Source organism: Cebus imitator, unplaced genomic scaffold, assembly GCF_001604975.1.
Source record: "Cebus imitator isolate Cc_AM_T3 unplaced genomic scaffold, Cebus_imitator-1.0 Scaffold34, whole genome shotgun sequence".
NCBI lineage: Eukaryota > Metazoa > Chordata > Mammalia > Primates > Cebidae > Cebus > Cebus imitator.
The window spans coordinates 8,118,242-8,144,541 of NW_016107349.1; the positions used below are offsets into that span (position 1 = coordinate 8,118,242).

Sequence of the window (26,300 nt, forward strand, 5' to 3'; positions counted from 1 at the left end):
ATTGATCCACAGAACTTATGAGATAATAAATGTTTATATTGATTTAAGCCACTAAATGTTCGGGTTATTTGTTACAAAATAATGTAGTAACATGCGTGCATGATGACTCTCTAGGAATGACTGAGCACGCATCATCCTGCAAACTGCCTTTACCATGACACCACTTTTCTTCTCAGAGTATCTGTTGAGTCCAGCTCATGTCTCATAGAACACACTTTGGGAAATGTTGTTCTGGCATTTAACAATTTGTGAAGTTTGTTCACATGTCTCATTTGATCATCTCAGCAACTGTGAAGTGGTTGTTATTGTGATATTTATTTTACCCAAAAGAAAACTAAGGCTAGGAAAGGTTAAGTGACTTGGCCAAGTTCACACAGTATTATGGTCTGAATGTGTCCCCCTAGAATTCATATGTTGAAATCCTAACCCCCAAGGTAATGTTATTAGGACATGGGGCCTTTGGAAGGTGATTAGGTCATGAGCATGAAGCCTTCATGATTAGGATTAGTGCACTTATAAAAGAAGCCCAAGAAAGACCCCTTACTTTTTCTACCATGTAAGGACACAGCAAGAGAGCAGCATCTATAAGCTGAAAAGTGGGCCCTCTCCAGATGCCAAATCTACCAGTGCCTTGATCTTGGTCTTCCCAGCCTCCAGAACAATGAGAAATAAATTTATGTTGTCCATAAACTATCTAGTTTATGAAATTTTACTAAAACAGCCCAAATTGACTATAATACACAGCTAAAAAAATTGGTACAACATTAACTCAGACTCAAATATTATGAGTCCAAGTCATGTTCTTTCATTGGTCTTTTATCTGACTTAACCAGAACAGCCTAGGTTGTTTAAATCTGAGCTAAGAATACTAAGAGTCTACCAAAGTACCAGGAGGGTTGTGCTCTGCTATGGGCCACCTCCTGGATAATCCAGACAATGAGCCGGATACTTCCAAGAGGCTGAGCTGGAGGCTGCCCTGACTTCACAGGCTGCCTTCTGCAACTGTGAGAACAGCATAATGCAGGTACCACTCATGGAGCCCTTATGATGATCCAGCATTCTTCTGAGAGCTTTGCATGTATCATTTTATGTAATCCACATAACAAACCAAGGAAGTAATGGCTGTAATTATCTCTATCTTGCAGATGAAGATACCAAGTCATAGAAAAATGAAGCAACGTTCCCAAATCAGCCTCTAGTAAATCATGCTTGGATTAGGACCTAGGCAATCTAAGACTATCAGGGAAGGAAGGGATCTCAACAGCCAACAACTCAACTCCCTTCTTTTCTAAATGAGTGGCAGAGCCAGCCCTAGAAAGCAGGTCTCCTATCCTAAGTTCCTATACCGTACAGAGGGTGCCATCTTGCCCAGAGTCTAGGTTAAATAACTATAACATGTATTTAATCTCCCTTCAGGTTTTTATAAGAATGTATACACTGAACCAGATCTATTATAACTACCTCCCATATGGCCTCAAATTCCACCGTGAGAGATGAATTCCTTTGGCCTAAAGCAACACTAGTCAGTAGAATAAAGGAGCTGGCCCAGGTTGATCCATGGTTAGCATGGATAACAACACTCCCCAATTTTCAGAAAAAAAATTAATTAATAAATAGACTTTTTTCACCTCTAAGCTTCTCCTCCCATCAATTTTTCTTAAACACTTGGTGCCTGACTTTTTGTCTCAGAGGACAAAGTAAGTGAATGCTCAATGTCAAATATTTTATCACAGCTGATATCAAGCATCTCTATTCTACCTGTCAGGCTCATATCACATTAAATTTAGTAAGTTATACTATTTATCTTTATCATGCTAAATATTTGGCGTGTTATCATTTAGGGGATCTCGAGGTCTACTTGCACATAAGAAACTCATTTTCTTGGTAGTAAAATTGTTGCTAGCTTGCATGTGAAAATTATGAATATTGGTGTTTTAGGCATCTCTGCAAAGGCTACTGTGACTTCCAGGCTCTCCATCACCTGAGCAAATCTTCATTTTCTATTCAAGCATCTCTTTTTAAACTGTAAGTGCCACCAGCCCCACCACACTGGATAGTTGAGTAGAGGAGAAAGGACTCTTTGCACAAGCAAGAGCAATTGAGATCAAAACTCCGCAGGAATGGGGAAGGGGCAGAGGGAAAAAAGGAAGGAAGAAAAGAAGGAAGGGAGGAATGAAGGAAAAGTTCCCTGTGATCACCTGGCTTGTGTATGGCAGTAAATCCTATGTTTTCCTTTCTAATCTTGTTTTCCCACCATTCCACTCTGCTTCAAAGTCACCTCCATGGAAAGGGTAAGTGATGAGACTAGAAGGTATTGGTAATACAAAACCTAGAATCTCCGGAAATACTATCCACCCCCCAGCCTCATCCCCACTACTTCCAATGCCCATCCCTCCCCACCCCCTGGCTCTGGGAATGGCAAAGGAAGAGAATTAAATGCCCCCTCATGACCATACCCTCCCCTGCCAGTGATTATGGCCCTTCCTTTCTCCCTTCAACCCTAAATGGAGGACTAGGAAGTCAGGTTGCATTTTCAATTCAGAGTACTCAGTCCTAGACACTCACAAGGGAGAAAAAAAAAATCTTAAACTGTGGCTGCAAATGACAAATAAATGTTCTAGCAAGTAAATATGAGGTCTTTTATTTTCCCATTCTAGGTGATGGTAAAAAGCCAGACACAGATAAACTGTAAAGTCTCCACTGAGAGGACCCCTAGGACCAGATCCCAGCAGTGGAAGATCCCTTTGACCTCCATAATTCTTATGGAGGGAAATCACCCAGGTGGGTGTAACCAACAGGGTGACCACACTCCTAGTACCACATTTAGGTAGATTCTGTAACCATGCCATGAAGAGCTAAGCCCCTAACCTAACTCTAACTTCATCTGGATCATCCAGTAGGTGCTCTTTATAAGAATCGGAGTACAGAGAGAGATTGTCACTGTTATCCACCTTTCTGCTTCAGCCAAGGGAGCTGTCCAAACTGAAACTTCCTAATTGGCTACCAGTAGAATGGCTTCTTTCTATTTTACCATTAGACTTTTCCTCTAGTTCCCTGTAGACTAAAAGTAAAAAGGAAATTACTAGTTCTCCGTGCCTATATTAAATATACTTCACACCATACCTCAACTGTGGTTGAAGTTTCCCGATGGAGGGAAAATCTGATGTATTTTTTAAATGTATCAGATTTAAGGTGAGGCTCATAGGGAGTCAAAGTACAGATGTTCTGGAAATGGCATGGGAGAGCAAAGTCAACCTGCTCAATCTTAATTCAACCCAGTGGTGACCGTGATTGGCAAAAGGATGGTGAAGCTCCTTAGACACTGCTGGAAAAGAACCCTGAACCAAATCTTGGCCCAGACAATCTTTGGAACAGGTTCCTTGGTACTTTTGAGGATAATTGTGGTGATTTTGGCATATTTTAAATCCTATTTGGAATGCTGATCTCCCGAAAGTGGGATATTAAATCAAAAATAGATTATTTTCTTTTCAGGAAATCTAAGCTATGCAAATGTGTGTTTGGAAACACATTAATAAAGCAGCTGGCACTTAAGTGACCTAGCAGGTCGAATATGGCCCCCATTCACGAATGACCAAAATCTTTTTTTAGCCAGTACAGCGGAAGGGAGATCTAAGGGCTCATGGAAATGAAAGTGTAGACCTGTACAGTAAGTACAAACTCCTGAAAACAGCCATCAACTAAAGACTCGCTGATCAACGGGGAGACTGCTTCCCCTACATCTCTCAGAGAAACCGTTGAATACACTTTTGGGTAAGAAAGAGCAGGAGAGTGTGGAATGAACAAAGATGCTGGCAGGAAGGAAAGCTTGAAGGAAACTGTCATGGACGTAACCATCAAAAGGCCTAGGGTAGCCCCAGCTCTGCCTGCTTGTAGCTTTGAGCCCCAACATAAATCATTTATCTTTTCTACATCTTACTTTATGTGTCAGTAAATCTAAGACTCTAATACCTACAAAAATAGGGTTGTTTAAAGAACAAATTAGGTCATTCCTAAAAAGTGTTCTATAAATTGAAAGGTGCTACACACATAAGGTATGGGCCTCTCCAGAATTTCACACTAAAGTGTGTGCTTAAAAGTACAGCTTTTTAAAAACTCCAGCTCCACTCCTATAGCTTTGCTTCTTTCTTAAGTGGATTAAAGTCCCTAAAAATAGCCACACTCCCATAGCTAATATGAGCCAAATTATTTATTGAACACTGACCATATCTTTATCAGGCTAGATCAGTCCACCTTTCCACCCTCACCCCACTCCCATTCAGCCTTCTCACTCCTGGTCAAAGATGAGAAATGAAGAAAAACAGCCCACTGGAGACTTTAGAGAAAGCTGGAGCTTGCAAGGAAGTGGGAATATCAGTGTCCTTTCTCATGTGCCACTACTTGAGGATATTCTTCATTTCTTCTTATTCGTACTTTGCCATTTGTAGCTTAGAGGCATCCTGCAATTTCCATGACGCATAAAGCCTTCAGTCCTCTCCAATTCATCTGCCCAACCTTCCATTCATTCAGCAAAGGGTTACTGAGTCCCAGGCACTTCCCAGGGCACTGAGGTTATGATAATAAACAAGACAGGGGAAGTCCCTGCTCATGCAGCTCACATGCTAGTGAAGGAGGCTGGCATCAAATGTGGACCCATGAGTAAGTAAGATGGTTTCAAATCATGACAAATGCCAGTAAGACAACTGAACAGGTGACATAAGAGAAAATGATGGCACTGGGGAACAGGAGGAGAGGTCTTTCAGAGGGGACAGGGAAGCCCTTGCTAACAAGAGGACATTTGAGCTGAGATTCAAATGATGGAAAGAAGCCAGCAATGCGAAATGCATGATAAGCAGTGGAAATTGCAAACACAAAGGCCCTGAGACAGAAGTGTGATCTATCTGAGGAAAGAAAGGAAGCCAACTGGCCCCAAGATCAGATCAAGATGTTGAAGAGACCAAGTCAAAGAGGTAGACAAAGGCAATGTCAATGGCTCCTTTCTCCATGGTAGGAACGTGAAACCCAGAAAAGTTAAGTGGGCAGCCCAAAGTCATACAACTAATTACTGCGACAGCTGCTTTAAGAACCTAATTATTTTGCCCCCAAATCCAAAGTGTTTTTACACTGTATTGATCTGCTTGCCTCTAGTGAAAGGAATACTATTTGCAGATCTTGCTGGTTTTTAAAAGCTCTTAATACACGTACGCAGCAAGTAAATACCAATTTTAAGCAGAAAATCATCAACAAATGATGCTGATGATTTCAAATGCACATAAATTCTGCTATGAAAGCTAAGAGTTAGAACCAATCTACTTTCGGTAGGTCCTACACAAACGGTAACCCTCTTCATTGAAGGCTCTGTTCCATGAATATACGGCAAGGCCATCGCTCACCAGAGACAAGCCGTTTTACATTTGGGTCTTGTTTTTACCTACACCTCTTGACAAGGCTTTGCTTAATCCACCCAAATGCCATCCAAACCAACCTAGTCTCAAACCACCTTCATTTTGTGCTATTAAATTGTAGGGTAATGAGGCTGTAAGAAAAACATTATAATTATAACTGCCTTCCACAACCCATGAGAGCAGCTTCGCCTGAAAGGTCACATCTGTTGATAGACGAATCCTACAGTCCAAATAATGGACTTTCTCCTAATACTTCTGGGTTCCCCTTCATCTTTTCCCTGCTATGAAATGTGATCTGTGTAATCCAGAATCTCCAAAATACAGACTCAAACTCTGTCCAGTAGCCACTGACTTGTCCACCAGACATGGAAAAAAAATGCTATTGTCTAAATAGTTTAGTAAAGAAAGCAATGAGTAGGGTAAGGTTGAATTACTATCTCCTCTCTTCTATCCTCCTCCTATTCCAAGCCTTTTTCTTCTTCACCCTCTCTCTTCTCCTTTTCTTCTTTCCAACAAGCCTCTCCACTTCCGGAGCACTGGGAACCTTACCAGGCAAAAGCCGAAAGTCCCAGTAAGAAACACAGACTAGAAGAGTGTTTAATAGCCCAGATTACAATCTTGTCCTACTAGCTGTGTAACCTTGGCCAAGTTACTCAACCTCTCTGTTCCTCAGTTAACTCATTTGTAAAATTAAGGTAACACCTTCCTCCTAAAATGTTTGTGAAGATTGAATTAATACATGTACAGCATTAGATGAGCACCTGGCACATAATTCTATGCAGATGTGAGATATGCCACCTCACTTGCCACTCTCTTCCCACCTCCATCCCCTGGCTAGGAAAGACTACTGTCACCCCCACCTTCGGGAACAACTCTGCTCAAAGTCAGAGCAACTACTGGAAGGCAGATTAGTGGTGTCATGATGGCAATCAAGTGCCAAATGGGACAATAACACTTATACCATCAGATAAGTATTGTGGAAACAATTGTATGAAATAATGTACATAAAGCACCTGGTATGCAATGATTGCTCATTAAATGTTGTTATTTTTATTTAGTATTTTTCTTCACTTTTACCACCATTGGTTGTAACTGAAGGTGCTATATGCATGCTTTTCTTCACTGTGTCAGGCTACAAAATGTGTAAAATTCATCTGCGTTCATCATGGGAACATGAATAATGATGATCATACAGAAATGTATCTTAAAACCCAGGGCCAGCTTCACAAAATCAGTCTCACAGTGCTCCCCCTGTACCAGAGTTCCTTGAAGATCCTGACCCCAGCATTTAGACCTCCACCCACCTAACACACCCCTTGGATGACTTGGGGACATGCCCCACTCAACAAGACCTAGATTGAACTCATGAGCTTTCCTTCAAGACTGGCCCTGCCTTGGCTACCATCCCAGTCATTCCAATTCCTCCACTTCACCTGCACACATCAGTCACGCAAAGCCTGTTGATTTCACGTCCTCCCCAGCTCTCTACTCCATCCACTTCTCCGTGCCCACAGCAACCACCCTGGCCCATGCTACCATTATATCTGGTCCCCCACATCCACAAGAGTCACATAGCACTTGTTTTGAAACTTAGTTCAAATCATGGCCCTCCTCATCTTGAAACTCTTCATTGGCTTAAGATAAAGGCTATACTCTTTCAATCCCACAGCTCTACTCCACCTCCAACAACACAGGGCTTGGGGGGTCTAGCCCTGTGGATCCCCCAGTCATATCTCGAAACACAAGCCCTCTTGCTCTCTGCTAGGGAGAAATAGAAAGCCAAGGCACACTTTTGTATTTCCAGAGATTTCAAATAGATACAAAATGAAAGGTTTGTGTGGTATTTACAGTATAACAGCCGGTGTTTATAAAAAGGCAATACCTCTTCACTCACTCTTCAGTAGCCATGGGAACCTCCTTTTGGTTCATCAAATACACATGCCCCTTCTGCCTCAGGCCCTTTGCACTTGCTGTTCCTTCTTCTGCAACGATTCCCCTCCTCCTTAGACAATTAACTCCTACACCTCCTCCAGGCCTAAGTCCAAGTGTCACCTCCTCAGGGAAGCCTTCTCTGGTCCTTGTCAATCTCTTCTATCAGACACTTTCTGAAACCTCTGAAGCTCTCCTTCTTGGAACATTCATAAACTCTGAATCACGCATTCCTCCACGCAATGATTGATTTAGGTCTGTCTCCCTCACTGTAAACTCCAAGACAGAGCTTTTGTGTTTCCTGTTCTGACTGTATTTCCAGTGCCTAGGACAGTGCTTAGCATGTAACAGGCATTTAGCAAATATGTTTTTCAGGGATTCTCCCCTCAAAAAAGGAAAGGCACACCTCCTTATTTCCAGAGATTTCAAGTAGAGACAAAATAGAACGTTCGGGCTGTATTTAAGATGTAACAATCTTGGTGTTTAAAAAAGCCAGTATCTCTTCACTCACTCTTCAATAGCCAGTCAATTCCTAAGACATTTACTCAACAAATAATAAGGTTTCTTCTTTCCAGTCTGGAGGAAAAGAAGAAATGCACTCATAAAGAACCTTAAACACACACTCACCCCTAATAAACAAATTTCAATCCCAGTACACACAGAGGCATTGCCTAGCCTGACACAGTCGTCAGATAAGCTAAGAGAAATGCTAACGAGCATTCTTGTCACAACTGGACACACAGTTTCAACTTGTTCTGCTCCCATACTGATCATTCCCTTGGAGCCTTCACATCTGTATGCTAATTACAGACACGGTGGCCGACGCTAGGAACACGCAAATCCCTCTTAATCGCTCCCTTTTGCGTGGATGGAACCTGGTCCAACATTCGTAAAAGCATGCAAACCACACCACGGCTTGGGCGGGCACACTTCCTGGCCCTCCCCATGCCGTGCCAGCCCCACCCTTCTCACACACCACCCCTCCTCCCCCTTCTACTCCGACCTGAGCTTAACTAGCTGCCAGGTTTGGTAATAAGATTGAACGAAGACTCAGGAGGCCCTGTGGGCTCCATTATTCTGGACGCCCTGCGAGAAGGGCCACCCCGAGGGACGGCTGCTGCAACTCGAGCCCCACTTGCTGCCAGGAAACCTTTCCCACTGAGGACACCCGGGCATGCGGCGCAGCTCCAGGTCCAGGGGGAGGCACCCCACCCATCTGCCAGAGAGACAAAGATCACCAGAAACAAAGGACACACACACACACACACATACACACTCGCACATTCAAAGTCAAAAGCAAATACCGACACTTGCAATTTCAAACCAAACAGTCGGCTTGGTCTATCTAAATAGATCTGGAGACAATCCAGAGGGACAGTGATTATGTGGTAATGACAGGCACTATCTGGGTTCGGTACCCACGCTGCCTCCGCCCTCCTCCCACCCGAGCTGCAGTTCCCAGGCGCGTTTCCCAGCCTCAGGACACACGCTGCCAGAAGCAAGAGTGCTTCCACTCAAGGAAGCGCGCACACACCAGAGACAGAGGCAGGGCGAGGGCAGCCAAAAGTAGGAAATACCCACCTTTAGGATCCCAGTTCACCTGTTTTCTTGGCGTCTCGATTGGAAATTTCATTGCTCCGTTGCCCAGAAGGGGAAGAAATGAAAAGAACCCAAATAATAATAAAGTCCTCAAGCTTTACACGCCTCGGTTTAGCAGTCCAACAAAACAATTTCCGAGGATGGAGGAGGCTTGGACTGGCTCGTGGAGGAACCCCAGAAAAAGACAAGTGGGAAAACACTGGCTTGGGAGAGAACTGGAGACGGCTTGGGTGTTTGCCCCGGCTAGGGGGCGGCCGGCCGCGGCCCCGTGGGTAAAAGAAAAAGTAAGATCGGCGAGGGGTGGATGAAAGGATGGAGAGAAAGGCTTGGGAAGATGGAAGAGCCAAGAAGCTTCCCAAAAGCGGGGCCGGCAGGTTAGGGGCTGAGCCGCCGGAAGGCTGGGGCTAGGGAGAAGCCCACTGCAGTGTCACTCCAGCCCCTGAAGGCGTGTGCGCACACACTCCCGCACACACACACCCGCACACACACTCCCGGGCGCGCGCTTGGGCGGGCACGTCTGCCTCGCTCGGCCGCGCCGAGCGCACACGCCCCACCCCGGCCGCGGCTCCTCGCCCCCGGCGACGCCCCCCACTTCCCGCTCCCCGAAAGCCATTGGATGTAGGGGTGGTGCGGCTCCCGTGGAGCGCGCGGCGAGGGCGACCCTCCCCGCGGCGAGCCGCAGACGCCACGCCACGGCAGGAAGGAGCAGGGCGCGCAGCGGACCGAGACGCCCGGCCGGGAAGGCGCGCTGAGACCCCGGCGCCCGGCCCAGGGCAGCAGAAGGTGGCCGCGGACTAGCTAGCGGGGCGGCCGGAGACGGTGGGCGGCGGCGGGGAAGCCGCGGAGGGGCGGGGAGCGAGCGGCGGGCGCGCAGCTACTTACTAGCTTGGCCGGCCGGCGGACGGGCGTGGAGACGGCCGCGGCGCGCTCGCTGGAGTTGCAGCCGGAGACACGCTTGGCTGCCTGGAAGGAGCTGCAGGAGGCGGAGGAAGGGCCGCTGCGGCCCCGCCGCAGACCTCAGCCTCCGGGTCACCTCTTGTCACCGCTCCCACCCTGGGCTCTCCCTCCTCCTCTTCTCTCACTTCATTTTTTTCCTCCAGTCTCCTCCCGCGCCTGGTTCTCTCGCCTGAGCCCCGAACCCACGTCCCCTCCGCACTCCGAGGAGGCCCGTTCCACCCATGAGCCTTTTGTTCTGGGACCGCTCCCCGTCTGCTGTGCTCTCCCCGCCCGGGGAAGCTGGCTCCCCAAGCGCAGCTTGGTCCCTTCCCCAGCTACCTGCAGCCCGGCTGGGGCCACTGGTCGATGGCTGGAAAGGGGGCTGGAGGGAGGCAGGGCGGCCTCGGAGGAAAGCGGAGTTGCCAAGATCCGGCAGCTCCAGGAAGCGGCGGGGGACCCAGCCGGGCAGATGCGAAGGGACCCAGACCTGTTCCCGGAAAAGGGCTAAACCTGGAGCATTCATCTCATGCCCTCTCACTGCCCCTGAGTGAAACCCCACAGGGGTTTGTGGTGGGGCCTCAGTCTCCAGAAAAGCCAAGTGGTGATGAGGTGCTCTTGAATGGGTCACTCAGAGCATCAACATGAATAATGCTGACAGATTCCTTCGGATGCCTCGCAACGGAGCCTTACACGTAGTAGATGCTCAAGAAATACTGCTAAATGAAGACATGAATTGCATGATGCAGTGTTGGATAGGAAGTAGTTTAAACCCCTACTCTGGCTTCCAGAGAAGGTTGCCAACTTTGTTGTCCATTCAACATATATATTGAACCCCTTCCAAGTGTCATCACTGTGCTAGGTGCTGGCCATATGGCAGAGAACAAGATAGAGATCTTGCCTTCATGGGGGTTACTATCTAGTGCCGTAAAGTCCTGTTAGATTGTTGCTGCCTTTACTTACACATGGAAATTGTCCAGCTCATTCCCATGCCTGCCAACTGGGGTCCTAAAATCCCACACTGGCAGCTGATCTCTGAGTTGCAGGCCACTCTACGGCACCTTGAGGCTTCTGGGGAGCGCTATGTCAGCAGCATCTTTCTCACCATCCATCCCTCACTATAACATCAAGGCTTCTGAGTCCAAGGGCAAGACCTACAGCGGTCCGCTGTGGTCTGTGGGAGAGGTTGAGTGCCTTGTCACTGGGCTGTCACAGGCAGCCCAGGCTGGAGCCCTGAATTCCCTGCCACCCCCATTCAGGCAAAACTGGTACCAATCTGATGGTGCTGCTCTGACTCTTCAGCCATTTGGACAGGTTCCATGGGTGCTTCAGAAACATTTTCCCTGGACTCTGTGACCACACTTTGCCTCTCTCTACTAGGACTGGGAGGATGGATAAGACATAGAAATGAAACAAACAAGGAATCTCTGCTTCTCCCAGCCATCCCCAGAAACACCAGTGTGTATGTAAATTCTGTTCTCAAGTCCAGAGGGAGCAGCTTCTAAGAAAGGGTTTTGAGCCTCACTCTGCACTCTTCTTTTTAACTGTTCACGGGCAGCTGGACGCTAGCACAGTCACTGCAATACAATGTTCTTGCCTGCATCAGAGTCAGAGATGGGTTTCGGCAGAGAAAGATACCCCCTCCTGAATCCTCAGAGCATGGGGAAGTAAGATTGGCATTGATTGAATTTCCCCTCACCATTTCATATTTTCTCTCCATTCATCTTTGCTACATCCTTTTATAGATGAGAAGATCAAGGCTCAGAGAGATAAAGAAACACTCCCAAGGTCACAATATGGGGATTCAAATCCAAGTTTGTATGACATAAAGGCCCATGCTCTCCATGACAGAACCTTGTGAGCTCATCTAATTTCCAGACCCATGAATCTGACCCTGAGCCTGTCAGATGGGTTGATTTGGGTAATGGAGACCTGAATGTGATATTTTCTAAGCCTCCAGGCCCTCCTCCTTTGCAAAATGAATTGAGCTATTGTGTTCTGGGATCTGTATCAGGGAATTAGTTCACTGTCCAAGGCAAATTCCTGTGGCATGAAATACAGCCTTAGGATGCAACATCATTCAGCCAATCAACAAACATTTATTGAGCACCACTGTGCACAAGTGGGTGCAGGTCCTCATTAAAAGTTATTTTGGGCCCTCGGTAATAATGACCTTCCTCAGAATGGTATCAGCAGGATGGTTATGAGGGGAGGTCTGGGAATGGGGAGGCTGGTGTCGTCTCTATTAGGGCAGGTAGCAGGATCAGTGTCTAGTGCTCCTGGTCTTCCTTGAAGACTTGCACTAGTCATTGGCCCTTAGGACGATCTCTCTGCTTAATCACTGGGTGCCGTCCCCTCCTTTCCTTTCCCCACCTCCAACCTCTGGAGATTTCTCCCACCTCCACTTTCATTCTCCCTTCTCAGAATGTAGACAAAAGCAAGTCTGTGACCCCTCCCAAAAAAATAGTCCACCAAAATTAGGTAAATAAATCCCAGTACTGTTTCCCACAATGTGCCTGAAATCAAACACAACTCCTCCTAAACTGCGTATTTAGAATAGACTGCACAGAGTGAGGATAGAGGGAGACCCCACTCCCTAGAAAATTTAGCCCTTTGGCCTACTGCAATCCCCTTCCATCCCTTTCGGTTCTGCCCTTTGGTTATTTACAGGCTGGACTTCACTTACCCAAGGAAGAGAAGAAGTCGTCTGTGTAGAGAAAAAACCTCCAAGAAAGCTGCCGCGCCAAGCGGTTCCCTCTCCCTCTGCGCCGCCGCAACTTCCATGGCTATTGCTTCAGGCGGGTTAAGTCCGCTGGAAAGAGACTGCCTGGCGTTCCTGCGGCAGGAAAACAAAGCATCGTGGCGCAAAATCTCCCTGCACTCGCTGTCCCCCAGCAGGAGCCCCGGGCTGGCAGCCGCGGCGTCCTGGGTGCACTTGGTGGCAAAGCGCTGCTGCCGCGCGCGTGGGTCTCTGCAGCTCAGAACCTGCCCGGCCAGGAGCGCAGCAGTAGTTGCTGCACCACTTTAATGAGTGCCCTGTGGCCCGGCGCGGGAAGGCTGGGAAAGCCCGAAAACCCCAGTCATCTCTGGCGACGAAGTTTCCCCGAGTTGGCTGGCTCCCTTACCCCCTCCCCACGCTGCAGCCCGGGTGGCTGTGAGACCGGAGGAGGAGACGCTACCTGCCGCGTGGGGAGTCTTGGGGTGGCTGGCAATGAACAGCTTAGCCAGAGAAGAGTGGAACACGGATTCCGGGGCGAGGCAGGAGAATATCCTGGGACAGTGAATGGCAGGGAGTGATGAAGCAGCTTGGGGAATCCTGTTTGGTGCCAGTTTTGCAAACAGAAGAGAGAGGAAGCAGTCTGATTAGCATCTACTTTGAATTCACGAATATTAGGCTAAATTCATTAATCTGCCTTGGATTCTTTCCCTAAAGAAAGAACTAAAGTTTCATCCTTCTTCCCTGAAGTCCAGAAGATATCCCAGTCTTCCATCTTTTCCCCACCCCCAAGACATCTGCAAGTCCTCTTCTCAAAATAACTGCAGTCAGGTTTCCATGTCATTTTGTGAAAATACCCGCCCCCTCCCCCCACACACACACACGGAGAGAAAGACACGCAAACATCCCCTTCATTTACCCACTCAGTAGTAGTAAAACTGATAGCGTTATATATTAACATTACCTTAATGTGTCCCACAAGAAATGTTCTTTTCCCCAGCTAAGTTTCCTCATTGGTCTCAGCGTTTCAGCATGCCTACATTTGTTTTCTAGTCCCAACCGACATCTGCAAAAACACACCTTTAAATATGTTTCTCTAAGCCTGGGCTCTGCTTTTGGCTTGGAAAATCCATCAGAAGTGAAAGGACAGAGGGTATCATATGTCATACTTCTGGGAGCACGAAGCTAGGCCGCTGGATAACTAACTCTGTGTTTGTAAGTCCTGCAGATTTATTTTGATGACTCAAACCTCTAATTGGGGATTAATGAGGATAATACCATAAACTCCAAAGAAGTTGTAATTAAAGTGTCAGGCTGATGGACATATTTTATAACCAGGAACTGCATCCTCTTTCCTTATAAGTTTCTCTACTTAAAATCTTAACCCTTAGGACAATATTTTTATGCTCCTATAAAGCATTGTGCCAAACATTTTACCAAAAATGTACAGAGCTACACCCCTGTTTCTTATAGAACCAGTTTTAAAGTGTTTTTCTCTCTCTAGATTGTCACCAAACCATAATCCCAGGTAATTTTTTAAAGAGGTGGAGCTAGAATATTTTTGCGTTTCCTCTCCACTTTTTACTTTGAAAATTTTCAGACACACAGAAAAGTTACAGTTGTTTGGTAAAAACCGGTGCTACCGTTTGAATGTGTTTCTCTAAAATTCATTTAAAACTTATTCTCCAATGCAATTGTTTTAAGAGTTGAGGCCTTTAGGAGATGATTAGGTCATGAAGACACCACCCTTATGAATTGTGGCCTTTTTAAAAGGGCTTGAGGGAATGAACTTGCCTCTTAATGCCCTTCTGTCATGTGAGGACACAGCAAGGAGATGCTATCTTGGAAGCAGAGAACAAGCCTTGGTTTTGGACTTTGCAACCTCCAGAGCTGTGGGAAATACATTTCCATTATTTACAAACTACCCAACACAAAGGGACTAAGACAATCAGGATCCAATCAAGGATTGCCTTTGATTGTTCTATTTAGTGTATTTTCCTCTAGAAAAAGTATCTTCATATTTTTCTAATGCCATTGATTTTTTTCAAAGAGTCTTTCTGATATGTTTAATGGCCCAATGTAGCTAAAGATGAGTCAAAGGGGAAAAATTATTTCCTGTTCATAGCAGTCATTAAAATAAGTTAACATTTTCTATAAACTTAGCATCTGTGCCAGTATTCATAGAATGGAAGACTGTTGTAGCCCCACTCACTCAAGTTTCTCTCCTCCTTAGTCCTCCCTTTCATCAAAGAAGTTATCTTTGGTTTTTATCCAAAAGGTCTTGTTTCAGGGATGGATGAGTGTTTTCACACATACATGCCAAGTTGACAGGCACATATGGTATTTTACCGAATTTAAAAATAAGAACTCAGCAAGGTCACACACCATAATGAATGAGCTCTGATTTTCATGTCATTCTAGGAAGGTTTTGATTTGAACCAGACTTAAAGACATGTAGAAAGCATGCATGCTTTCAATAACCTATTGATTTATAAGTAAGTCTTATTCTCAGGGTCTTTCAACTTGGCAGAGTTAAAAATTTTTTAGAGGGACCTACTGTCTGGGCATATGGACAGATGCTTCTCCCAGAGAGCCTGGAATAGCCTGGCCAGTAGAAAAAAATTTGTTCAGTAGGAAGTGAGACACAGTCTCACATTGCTTCTCAGCCTTTTAGCGAAGATCAAGTGTGAGACACAGTCTCCATATCCTATGGGAATGTGTGAAATACATTCATTTCATTTTTGCTGAGCTTAAAGCTAATATTTGTTTGCTTGAAAATTATTGGAACAAATGTAATATAAGAACTTTCCTCTCCTACAACTAAGTCAGCTAAATGTTTGCTGAATCATGAAATGACCTTCGAAGAGGTCATTTCAAGATTACTAGTGCAGTTTTCTACTTCTAAATAGGATTCCAGTATATATGACTAGTCAAGGTTTCTAAATATATTAGTGAAAGATTCAAAATCCTTTGTTGATGGGCTTTTCCAAAATTTAAGAAACTTTGATGAAGTAAAAATATTTTCTTATTTACAGTCTAAATCGCTTTCTTTTTTAAATTTTCCAGACTTAAGCAAAGATGAGGAGAAACCAGTCACTTTCAATAACATGTATTGGAGATTAAATTGTTCAATGTCATCTTCTTCATGTCAAGTAACCATTTTTTTACCCCTTTACCAACATACATAGGAAAATATAGCCAACTCGTACTTTTCCTAAAAGCATTATCTTTCACTACAAGTTTCAGAAGAGAAACTCAAAGTCTTTCTAAGCCTTACTGAGTTTCTCCATCTATAAAATAGGGTTCTGTAACAAGTACAAAGTATTTGGCCAACTTACACACATTTTAGCCAGCCATTCTTTTCAGTAGGAAGTACTGCACAACCAACCAAGTGAACCATGCCAAGCTTCGTTCAGTTTCCTCACCTGTAAAATGGGTCACTAAATATCTGGCTACTTCTGCCTCCAGGGTTGCTGTCAAGAGGCAATAGATGTGAAAGTGCTTTGTAAACCGTGTAGGAATTCACATATTAAAGGAATCATCCTTAGGATTACCTGTTCCATAAGGTCCTTCTTACCATCCACCTGGCACACAGCAACCACTTTTTAAGATTATCCCACTTATTTCTCATATAACAATCCTAGAAGATGGACAATATTATTGTTATTTTAATTTAAAATAATGCTTGCCATATATTGGGCACATAACTATTTGTTGCGGAGAACATTGGAGCTTAGAGAGGTTAGTGCTTATCCAAATAAGAAAGGCTAGTTAGAAACGAAAGTAGAACTCAAACCAGAGCTATCAGACTGAAGTTGGGGACCTACTGATCTCTAAGTCAAATTACCATTCCCAATGCCAAGATGATTACACAAAGTTTTAATCTCTGGCAATTGCAGCTGAAACACTCTTGACCCTTTTTCCTTTTCATTGTTTTCTCCTCAACTCTGGGGTACTATTCCCTTGTATTATTCTCCCTATCAAAGTGTGTTGTTTGTGTTCTTTTAGAGAACTAATGCCCAAAAACAATGTTCTTCCTATCCCAGCGGTATTTGCATTTTTAATAGCAGGTGAACATTTAAGCCAAAGTAATGAAAAATGAATCTTTGACCATCAGACATTACCAAATAAAAGAAGTATGGGGAGAGGTGATCACATAGAGAGGGAGGTGAGCAAACTTGTTATGTCCCTGAAATCATGACAAATATGTGACCATTCTTGAAAGTATTTACTCAGATAGGCAGTCTTCTTAAAATTATTTCAATTTTTATTCAGTGTAATATATGACCACGCTATGTTGCTCAAACCACTCCACTCTTTTGGTGGTCAGTTAACAATGCTGAGGTATAGAAAGAGGATCTATTTCCAGTTTATATAATGCCTCTATATTTAGATTCCAATACCGTGTTTTTATTTAGTTTTTTTCTCTTTTTTTTTTTTAGATGGAGTCTTGCTCCGTCCCTCAGGCTGGAGTGCAGTCATGCACTCACTGCAACCTCCACCTCCTGGGTTCAAGCGATTATCCTGTCTCAACCTCCCAAGGAGCTGCGACTACAGGCACGTGCCACCACACCCATATAATTTTTGTATTTTTAGTAGAGACAGGGTTTCACCAAGTTGGCCAGGTTGGTCTCTAACTCCTGATCTCAAATGCTTTGGCTTCCTAAAATACTGAGATTACAGGTGTGAGCCACTGCTCCCAGCCCTAGTACTGTATTTTATTAGTCATCTAATGTTATTAATTCACACTGAAATACTGATCCTCTTGGACCTGCAAAACAATTTCATCAGGAATCAAAATTAAGTTGATAATGGTAATTTCTAAGAATCTTATGGTATCTTTTATGAAAAACTGTTCTTTTTCAGTTTTTTCCAAATTTGGGTCTTTATTTTTCAAAAAGAGTTTCAGAAGAGTGATATCTTCAGGTTCCAAAGCGTTGTAAGTGATTATAATCTTTAGCTAGAAAGAATGCAACATCTTTTTTAAAACCTCCATCAATTATTGCTTCACCATGTAATGCACTGTAATAAAATCTCAACTAATCAGAACTCACTCAATTAAATCTACCTCCAGCAATGTCTTAGAAGAGGTCAAACACTGCTAGCCCAGATGGCAGTTTCAGAAAGGCGCTCCCTTCTGGTGGGAAAGAGCACACTACGGCGCTGTCTTAACTTACAGACAGTACCTTTGTTCTTTGTTCATCTCAGAAAACATCTCTTGACCGGGGGGTGAGACATAAAGGATGTGCCACTACCAGGAAGCACACAGTATGTCCAGAACTTGAACTGGCTTTCAGTCCCACTCACCACCTCGGCCTAGTGCCTGTATACAATAAGCAAGCTGAATAATTGCATGCTCTGGTCCTTTATATAATATACACAGATGGATACAATAAGCAACAATACAGGATGAATTCCAATCATTCAAGGTCAATTTTTGGAAAGAGAATATTTAAGTACTTTATGTCATACATAAATTCAAATTAAGTTTAGATTAGTTTTGAGAAAGAAAAAAAATTATTGTGTGTGTCGTTTCTGGGTATTTTCAGCTTCTCTTGTTTTCCTAAGTGCTATTTTTCTCCGTTGGAAAGAGATCAAAACATTATAGCTATGCAATATCATTGCCATGTTCTTTCTTTAAATCATAACAGTAAGCTTGAACCTGATATTACAGGGATGCCCCCATTGCTGTTGAGCTGTGAATGAGGAAAATAATAAATTTAATTCCAAAATATTGGTGAGGGTGATCCACATTCTGCCTCTGACTAGCTGGGTAACTTGTTATTTTATTAAAGAAGCTACTGAGACTATGTAAAGTTCATACTTTTGTGGTGATGGTTTGCTTTACTCTGCTCCTAGGAGATAGCATCATCTGTTATTTTATGTCTTTGGTGCAAGGACTTTTATTTGTAACATGGGCGCACTAGATATGGAATATTTTTTCTTGCATATAGAATTTGTTTTTTAGGGACAAGACCTCACTATGCTATCCAGGCTGGAGTGCAGTGACTATTCACAGGCACAGTCATAGCACGCTATGGCCTCAAACTCCTGGACTCAAGTGATTCTCTGGCCTCAGCTTCCTGAGTAGCTGAGACTGTGGACATGTGCCACCATGTCCAGCCCCGGTATATAAATTTAAAAGCTGGCATCAAAGACTCATCCATTCAATTTTATATTCAAGAAAGAATAAATAACCTGTAGTGCATGTGTCCACTCTTTTGTCCTTTATCCATAGAAAGCTAGAGAACCTTACAGTATTTTCCATATTCGCAGTGACCTCAGTCCATCAAATAGAGATCTAGTTGCTTTAGAAATTCTGAGGTTCCAGTGAGAAAACTCAGTCATAACTATAATTATTAGTAGGGACCTTGGAGATCATGTAGTGGGAGCTTTGCAAAATTTCCTGGTGACAAGCAGCAGATTCCTAGGTCCAAGTGCTTCCTCTGAGATCTTGTTTCAGTGGGTCTAAGGTGGGGCCTGGAGATTTATTTATTTAACAAGAGCCCCAGAGCCCCAGCCGATGTTTTGGTTTTTTTGAGACATAGTCTCACTTTGTCACCCAGACTGTAGTACAGTGTTGGGTTCATAGCCCACCACAACTGCCAACTCCTAGGCTCAAGCAATCCTCCCACCTCACCTTCCGAAAGTGCTGGGATTATAGGCATGAACCACCAAACCTGGCTACCAGGTGATTTTTTCATGCAAAGTCTGGGAACTTCTAATGTACTAGAGCCCTTTGTTTTACAGACAACAGTGAAGCCCCAAGAGGTAAGGTGACTTCCCTGAGGCGAAACAACTGGTCTGTGATAGAATTGGGATGGAACAGAAATATTCTGACTGGCTTCAAGTCTTCAAAAAATAGACTAACGTATTTAAGAAACATTTGCAAGCATGATGGGAGTTAAGGGTTGTGAAAAAAGTAAAGTTACACAATCAGAAATTTCAGTTTTCTGAAACTCTTCATTTCAGATGCATTCTGGTTAATCAAGTATTTGTAACACCTCTGTCCTTTATTTGTTGGACTACAGAAGTCTTTCCTCTACTTTTTCTCTGATTGGCCTCCAAATCCTGCTGCCATGTGGTTTACTAGGCTCCCCTTGGTAACTTTGGGCCTGTTAACACCCCCATCTTTCTCGTACCTCTTGGCCAACGCTCTTTCTTCTCCTTCAAATTCATATAAAGCCAGACATATCTCTCTTGACTCACGTTACACAGTTCCTTTCTATACCGTTCAGTTTGTCATCCATTCATTTAATTGCTCTGTTTCTCTAATCCTTTGTGTTTAACCTTTTTTTTTTTTAAGACTAAGTCTTGCTCTGTCACCCAGGTTGGAGTGCAATGGCGCTCTCTAGGCTCACTGCAACTTCCACCTCCAAGGCTTAAGCAGTTCTTGCCTCAGCCCCCCAAGTAGCTGGGATTACAGGCACGTGCCAGAAAATTTTCATGTTTTTAGTAGAGATGGGCTTCACCATGTTGCCCAGCCTGGTCTTCAACTCCTGGGCTCAAGCGATCCACCCACCTTGGCCTCTCAAAATGCTGGGATTACAGGCACGAGCCACCAAGCCCAGCCCCTTAATGCATGTTTGTTTATCTGAAAGTTAAGTTTTTCACATATGAGATAGCTGTCCTAGGGTGGGAAGACCACTCTAATTGAAATTGAAACTACTAATTTCTAGCCTCAGCTCTGCCACTGGTAAGCAGTCTGAACTTGAGTAAGCCACTTTGCCTGTCTGAGCTTTTGTTGTTCAATGAAAGGGTTAAACTCTGAGATCCAAAGTTCTACGTGTCTGTCCAATTTCTTTAAGGAAGAAACTATCTTTTCTGATTTATCTTCTTTGCACTCAGCCCATTTCATAAAGCTACTTGTGTGCTCACCCGATAAACGCTGACACTTCCTTCTTGGTCTAGTTTGCCTTCACCTCTCCACCTGCTTCTCTCACAGATGGCGCATGAGCCACATATCTGATCAATACTGAACTCTGATTTTGGTAAAGACTAGGTTTTTAAAAGCAGTACTCACCGTGTGTCTTTCCAGTGGCACCGTTCCCTCCCATGAAATGGCACACCATTTTCCTTGACTCTCCACATTCGCCATGAAAACAAAACGTTACTTCCACACGTCCCTTTTATTAACAGGTTATTTTTTACTTTTAGAATTCCTGTGCTTGTGTTTATTGAATCATACTATTTAATTTTATTTCTGATATCCTGAACCTCTTTCTTTAGAATTTCTATTTACAGTGAGCTCTCTATTAAGCTGTGATGCAGGTCATGTTGGTTTACATTTTTGACTTTTTAAAGAAAATATTTGGTCTCACAATCACAACCATAATTACATTTATTTGTTTTGATTACTTTTTTTTAGAAAAATAGCTCTTAAAAATCACACTATATTACACATAAAGTTGATCCATATTCAACTGGTCTTTCTTTCCCTTCTTTTCTTCCTTCCTTCCTTTCTTTTCTTTTCTTTCTTTCTTTCCTTCTTTCTTTCTTTTTCTTTCTTTTTGATATGGAGACTTGCTCTGTCATCCAGGCTGGAGTGAAGTGGTGCAATCTCATCTCACTGCAACCTTCAAGTGGAGTAACTTTAGATACACATAAATGATAATAGAGTATAGAAATATGAAGTGATAGTACGTGTCTGCTTGATGAACAAACACTCAAGATAATACACAAGACTGTAGACCAAGAAGATGTGAGATTTCAGGACCTTGGACAGTTAGAAGTACTCTGGCTGTAATCCCTGGTTTTGCCTCACAAGCAAGTTTGTGATACATTTTTACATCTGCAGTACTATATCAGACAGGGTGCCCTGAAATATCCTGCTGTTATTTTTTTCAGATGAAGCAAAATAAAATTGCCTGTTCAAAAATAATGTAGAAAATGAGGGTTTTCCTACACATGTATCTGACCTTCTTTCTAAAATAAACGTAACAGGAAAATGTACTGCTGAATATGTGAATGTATCAAGTTACGTGAACTCCACGCTGAAACTTAAAGATAATCAAAACCCCAGACAATGGCAAGTGCAAATTGCTGGGCCCCATTCTGAAACTTAGATTTTAAATCTGTAATTTCTTGTTTTACCACATGTATTTTCAGAAAATGCAAGGAATAAACTTTGAAAACTGATCATGGAGGATTTTCTGTGACTTATATTTTACAAGAAGAAATCAAGACTTCCCTAATAAGGGCTATAAAGCCCAGGCTGTATGCTCAGATACAGGAGAGCAAACAGCTTTGAGGCGTTGTTGTAACTGTGCTCCCAGGCATGGTGGCAGGGCTGCTGCAATTTGGCACTAAGTGGCTTTCACAAACACTTTTTTTTGTTAGTTTGCTGTTTCTTTTTAAAATGTAACCAATACTTCATTACACAGTTATGCAAAACTACAAGTGAAAAATATCAGAAAAAAAAAGTCAATGTCACAACCATCCAAGAAATGCAAATTGAACAATAGGATGCTGCTTTTCATCTCTCAGATTGGCTGAGATTTAAAAAGATGTCCAGGGATGCAGGGAAATGGGCACTTTCATGCTCTGCTGGTGGGAATGCAGCTTGGCACAAGTCCTGGGGAGGGTGATTAGGAAATATGGATCAAAAGCCTTAAGAAAATGATGAAATGGTATATGTAACAATATAAAAGCATAGTCTCAGTTCATTACTAAGTGGAAAAAAGCAAGTTACAGCCAGGCGCAGTAGCTCATGCCTGTAATTCCAGCATTTCTGGAGGCCAAAGCAGGTGGAATACTTGATGTCAGGAGTTTGAGGCCAGCCTGGCCAACATGGCAAAACCCAGTCTATACTAAAAATACAAAAATTAAAGCCAGACATGGTGGTGCACACCTGTAATCCTAGCTACTCAAGAGGCTAAGGCAGGAGAATCACTTGAACCTGGGAGGCAAAGGTTAGGTTGCAGTGAGCCGAGATCATGTCACTGTACCCCAGCCTAGGTGACACAGCAAGACTCCACCTCGAAAAAAAACAAGTTACCAAGTTATACAGTTGTATTTTTGTTTTATTTAAGCACACATTCTGAACAGATATATATTAAAATATCATTATCTCAGAGGGTGGAAAGAGGGATGAGTATATATATTTTATTTACATGTCTCCTAATGTATCTGTATGCAACATGAATTACTGTTTCCATTATGAATTATTATTTCCATTTTAAAAATGACAATTTTTCCAATTATCAATAGAATTTCATAGTAAACACTGTCTGGTGTCTCCTTTTCTAGGGTATACATTTGCTGGAGTTCGCTTTGGCATGTTTAAGACTCTGAAGGGAAGCCAGAAGGGCTGGGCAGTTGTGGGTAAGAAAGAAAATAACCCCAGATTAAGTGTAGACAAAGTTGGGATATGAATCATTTATTCCCACCTTTGAGGCCATAGTAGTTTTCCAATTTTATTCTAGAAGTAATGGACTACCATTTCAGGTACAGAGCAAGAAAGAGATGGTGATTAGATTATAAATTTTTGTTTTGTTTGTAGTTAATTACTCTTTTTGGCTTCTGTGCAGAGAATGGAATGGAGAGAGGTGAGATTAGAGTCAGGAAGATCAGTAAGACCATCACAAAATATGGTAGATGAGATTAAAGCATTGAGAGTGTAGACGGAAAGCAGAAAGATTTCATTTACATTTGTTTAGTGAAAATGACAGGACTTGCTTATGTGACAAGGTAGGAAAAAAATCAAGGATATCTCACATATTAGTACCAGAAACAACTCTGACAATTACTCTTTATTACCAAATTAAGAAAGATAAACTGTGCTTTTTAGTTATTAGTTTTCAAATCTCTCTACCAAAATATGCCATTATGGTGGTTTGGGTTGTGGCCTCCCAAAACATATGTCCCCATGTTGGAAAAAGGATGTTTGCAGATGTGATTAAGAATTTTGAGATGAGGAGATCATCCTAGACTATCTGATGAGCCCTAAATCCAAGGACAAGTATCCTTATAAGAAAGGCAGGAGGAGACTACACAGACAGAAGAGGAGGTAGAAATGTGATCATAGAGGCAGAGACTGGAGTGATACGGCCACAAGTCAAGCAATGCCAACAGCCACCAGAAGCTGGAAGAGGCTCAAAATGGATCCTCCCCTAGAGCCCCAGGAGAGAGCACAACTCTGCTGGATTTCAGACCTCTGTCTTCCAGAACCCCGAGAAAGTCCATTTCTGTTGTTTTAAGCCACCAATTTGTGGTAATTTGTTATGGTAGCTACAGAAAGCTAATAGTTATTGATATGGTTCAGTTCTGTGTCCCCACCCAAATCTCACCCCAAGTTGTAATTCCCAATATTGGAGTAGGGGCCTAGTGGGAGATGATTGGATCATGGAGGCAGATTTCTCCCTTGCTGTTCTCGTGAAAGTGAGTGAGTTCTCATGAGATCTGGTTGTTTAAAAGTGCATAGCACTATCCCCTTCTCCCTCTTCCTCCTTTTCTGGCCATGTAAGACATACCTACTTCCCCTCGCCTTCTGCCATGTGGGTAAGTTTCCCAAGGCCTTTCCAGCCATGCTTCCCGTACAGCCTGCAGAACTGTGAGTCAATAAACCTCTTTTCTTTATAAATCACCCAGTCTCAGGTAGTTCCATATAGCAACGGATGTATTAGTCTGTTAGTTTTTTTGCAGCAGGATTCAGACCAAGTCATTGATACAAAAATCTGCACAAATCTTAAGTATACAATTTAATAAATTATTAGTGTTTATTACTTTTTCCCATTAAAATAAATTTAATTAGGCAAATTTTCAAACATACACAAAACAGAGTTATATAATGAATAATGTAATATTCATTATAAGTAATATAATGAATCTTCATGTGCCAAAAACCCATTTTCTTTTCTTCAAAACTTTTTAATTATACTTTAAGTTCTGGGACACATGTGCAGAACAGGCAGGTTTGTTACACAGATATTCATGTGCCATTGTGCCAAAACCCATTTTCAACAATTGTCAACACATGAGCAATCTAGTTTCATCTATACTCCCACTCACCACCCTGCCACTAGATTATTTTGAAGCAAATCCCAGACATCATATTGTTCCATCTATAAATACTTTAAATATATCTCAAAAACAATGTTTCCTGCTGGGCAGGGTGGCTCACACCTGTAATCCTAGCACTATGAGAGGTCAAGGCAGGCAGATCACTTGAGGTCAGGAGTTCAAGACCAACCTGGCCAACATGGTGAAACCCTATCTTTACTAAAATACAAAAAAAAACTTAGCCGGGCATGGTGGCAGGCGCCTGTAATCCCAGCTACTTGGGAGGCTGAGGCAAGAGAATCACTTGAACTGGGGAGGCAGTGAGCCAAGATCACGCCACTGCACTCCAGCTGGGGTGACAGAGCAAGACTCCATCTCAAAAAAAACACAATGTTTCCTTTTTTAACATAACCAAAATATGATCCTTCACCTAAAAAATTAACAAAATATTTTAATAACATCAGATATCTAATCAATATTCAGATTTCCCCCAATTATCTGATATTTGGTTTCTTTATTGAATTAGGTTTTTTGCAACAGGACCCAAACCAGGTCTATGCACTGCATCTGGTTAACATGTCTTTTGTTCTATAAATTTATTCTTCGTTCCTTCCCTCTAAATTATTTGTTGAAGAAACCAGGTCAGGTTGTTTGCATTGTAAAATTTCCCAGATTTTAATTTATCTCTGAGTATCTTTAATAAGTTTCTGTCTTCCCTGCATTCTCTGTAAACAAGAAATTAGATCTACAGCATATTCAGATTTAATATTTTTAGAAAGAATGCTTCATAGGTGGGGTTTTGTACTTTACATCTTATTACCACAATGCCTGGATGTCTTTTTGTGTGACACTAAGATTGGCTAATGGTTTCGTTTGTTGTCAGCCTGATCTACCTACTACAAAATTCCCCATTTGCTTTTCCCCTAATTGTTTTACAACTATTTGTGATCATTGCCTTGTGCCATTTTGGGGGGTTGCAAAATGATACCACTTTAATTCTACTACTCTTTCTACATTTATTAGCTGGAACTATTATATAATGAACTCTCCTTCATAAACTATTTGATTACATTGAGGTAAAATCCATCCACAACAAATAGGAGAAGTGTCCAATTCTTTTCCTTTATGTACCAGTTGCCAGAGTAAATAGTTGGTTCCCCCCTAACATCCTCCAAAGGTGACTAACAGGATTTGTTTTGTTTTACATCATTAGGAAATAATGAATTTTACTTTGGTTATTATTTTATTTCTTATTGTTTGGGTTCTGCCCAAAAGCTATTTCCTTGGCTGTGTCTCCTAGGAGTCTATGTCAACTAGTGTCTAGCAATCCATTCCATTTTATAACTATACATGGATCATTGGCCCCAGCCCCTGTTAAAATAGAAGAGGAGCCAGAGGGTCAGAGTGGCCTGATAATTTGCCAAAATCACTCCCCTGTTTAGTAGCAGGATCCAGGTAAGAACCCAAATCCACGCTTTTCAACTGCAACCTAAGATGCTAAGCTACTTAGACTGCTAAATATTGTGCTTCCAGATGCAGAATAATCAATTGCAGTAATAAATATATTCATCTGGTAGATAAAAAAAGTAAAATTTGAACATCCTGTGGTTATATGTACTACTTCTTATTGTGGTTTGGCAAAAAGACTGTAAATAATAATTCATAAACCAAAAAAGTCATCTGAGCCTACTGTTAAATCAAAGGACTTGAGTTTGGTTGGG

General features: G+C 42.8%; 1 protein-coding gene across 3 annotated transcripts in view; it reads right to left on the minus strand.

The window, feature by feature from the left end:
• The window catches only part of KCNK10 (potassium two pore domain channel subfamily K member 10), a 143,531-nt gene extending 130,480 nt beyond the window's left edge, over positions 1–13,051 (minus strand). The window contains exon 1 of one of the 3 annotated variants that reach the window (XM_037737108.1): positions 12,550–13,051. Coding sequence is in view for 2 of the 3 variants with exons in the window: in XM_017524625.2 (XP_017380114.1) it covers positions 8,913–8,964 (52 nt within the window). In the remaining variant the exon portion in view is untranslated. Of the gene's footprint in view, positions 1–8,912; positions 9,423–9,812; positions 9,879–12,549 lie in introns of those variants that run through there. The other 2 variants (XM_037737107.1, XM_017524625.2) reach the window with 2 other exon arrangements.
• Between the last annotated feature and the right edge of the window lie 13,249 nt (positions 13,052–26,300).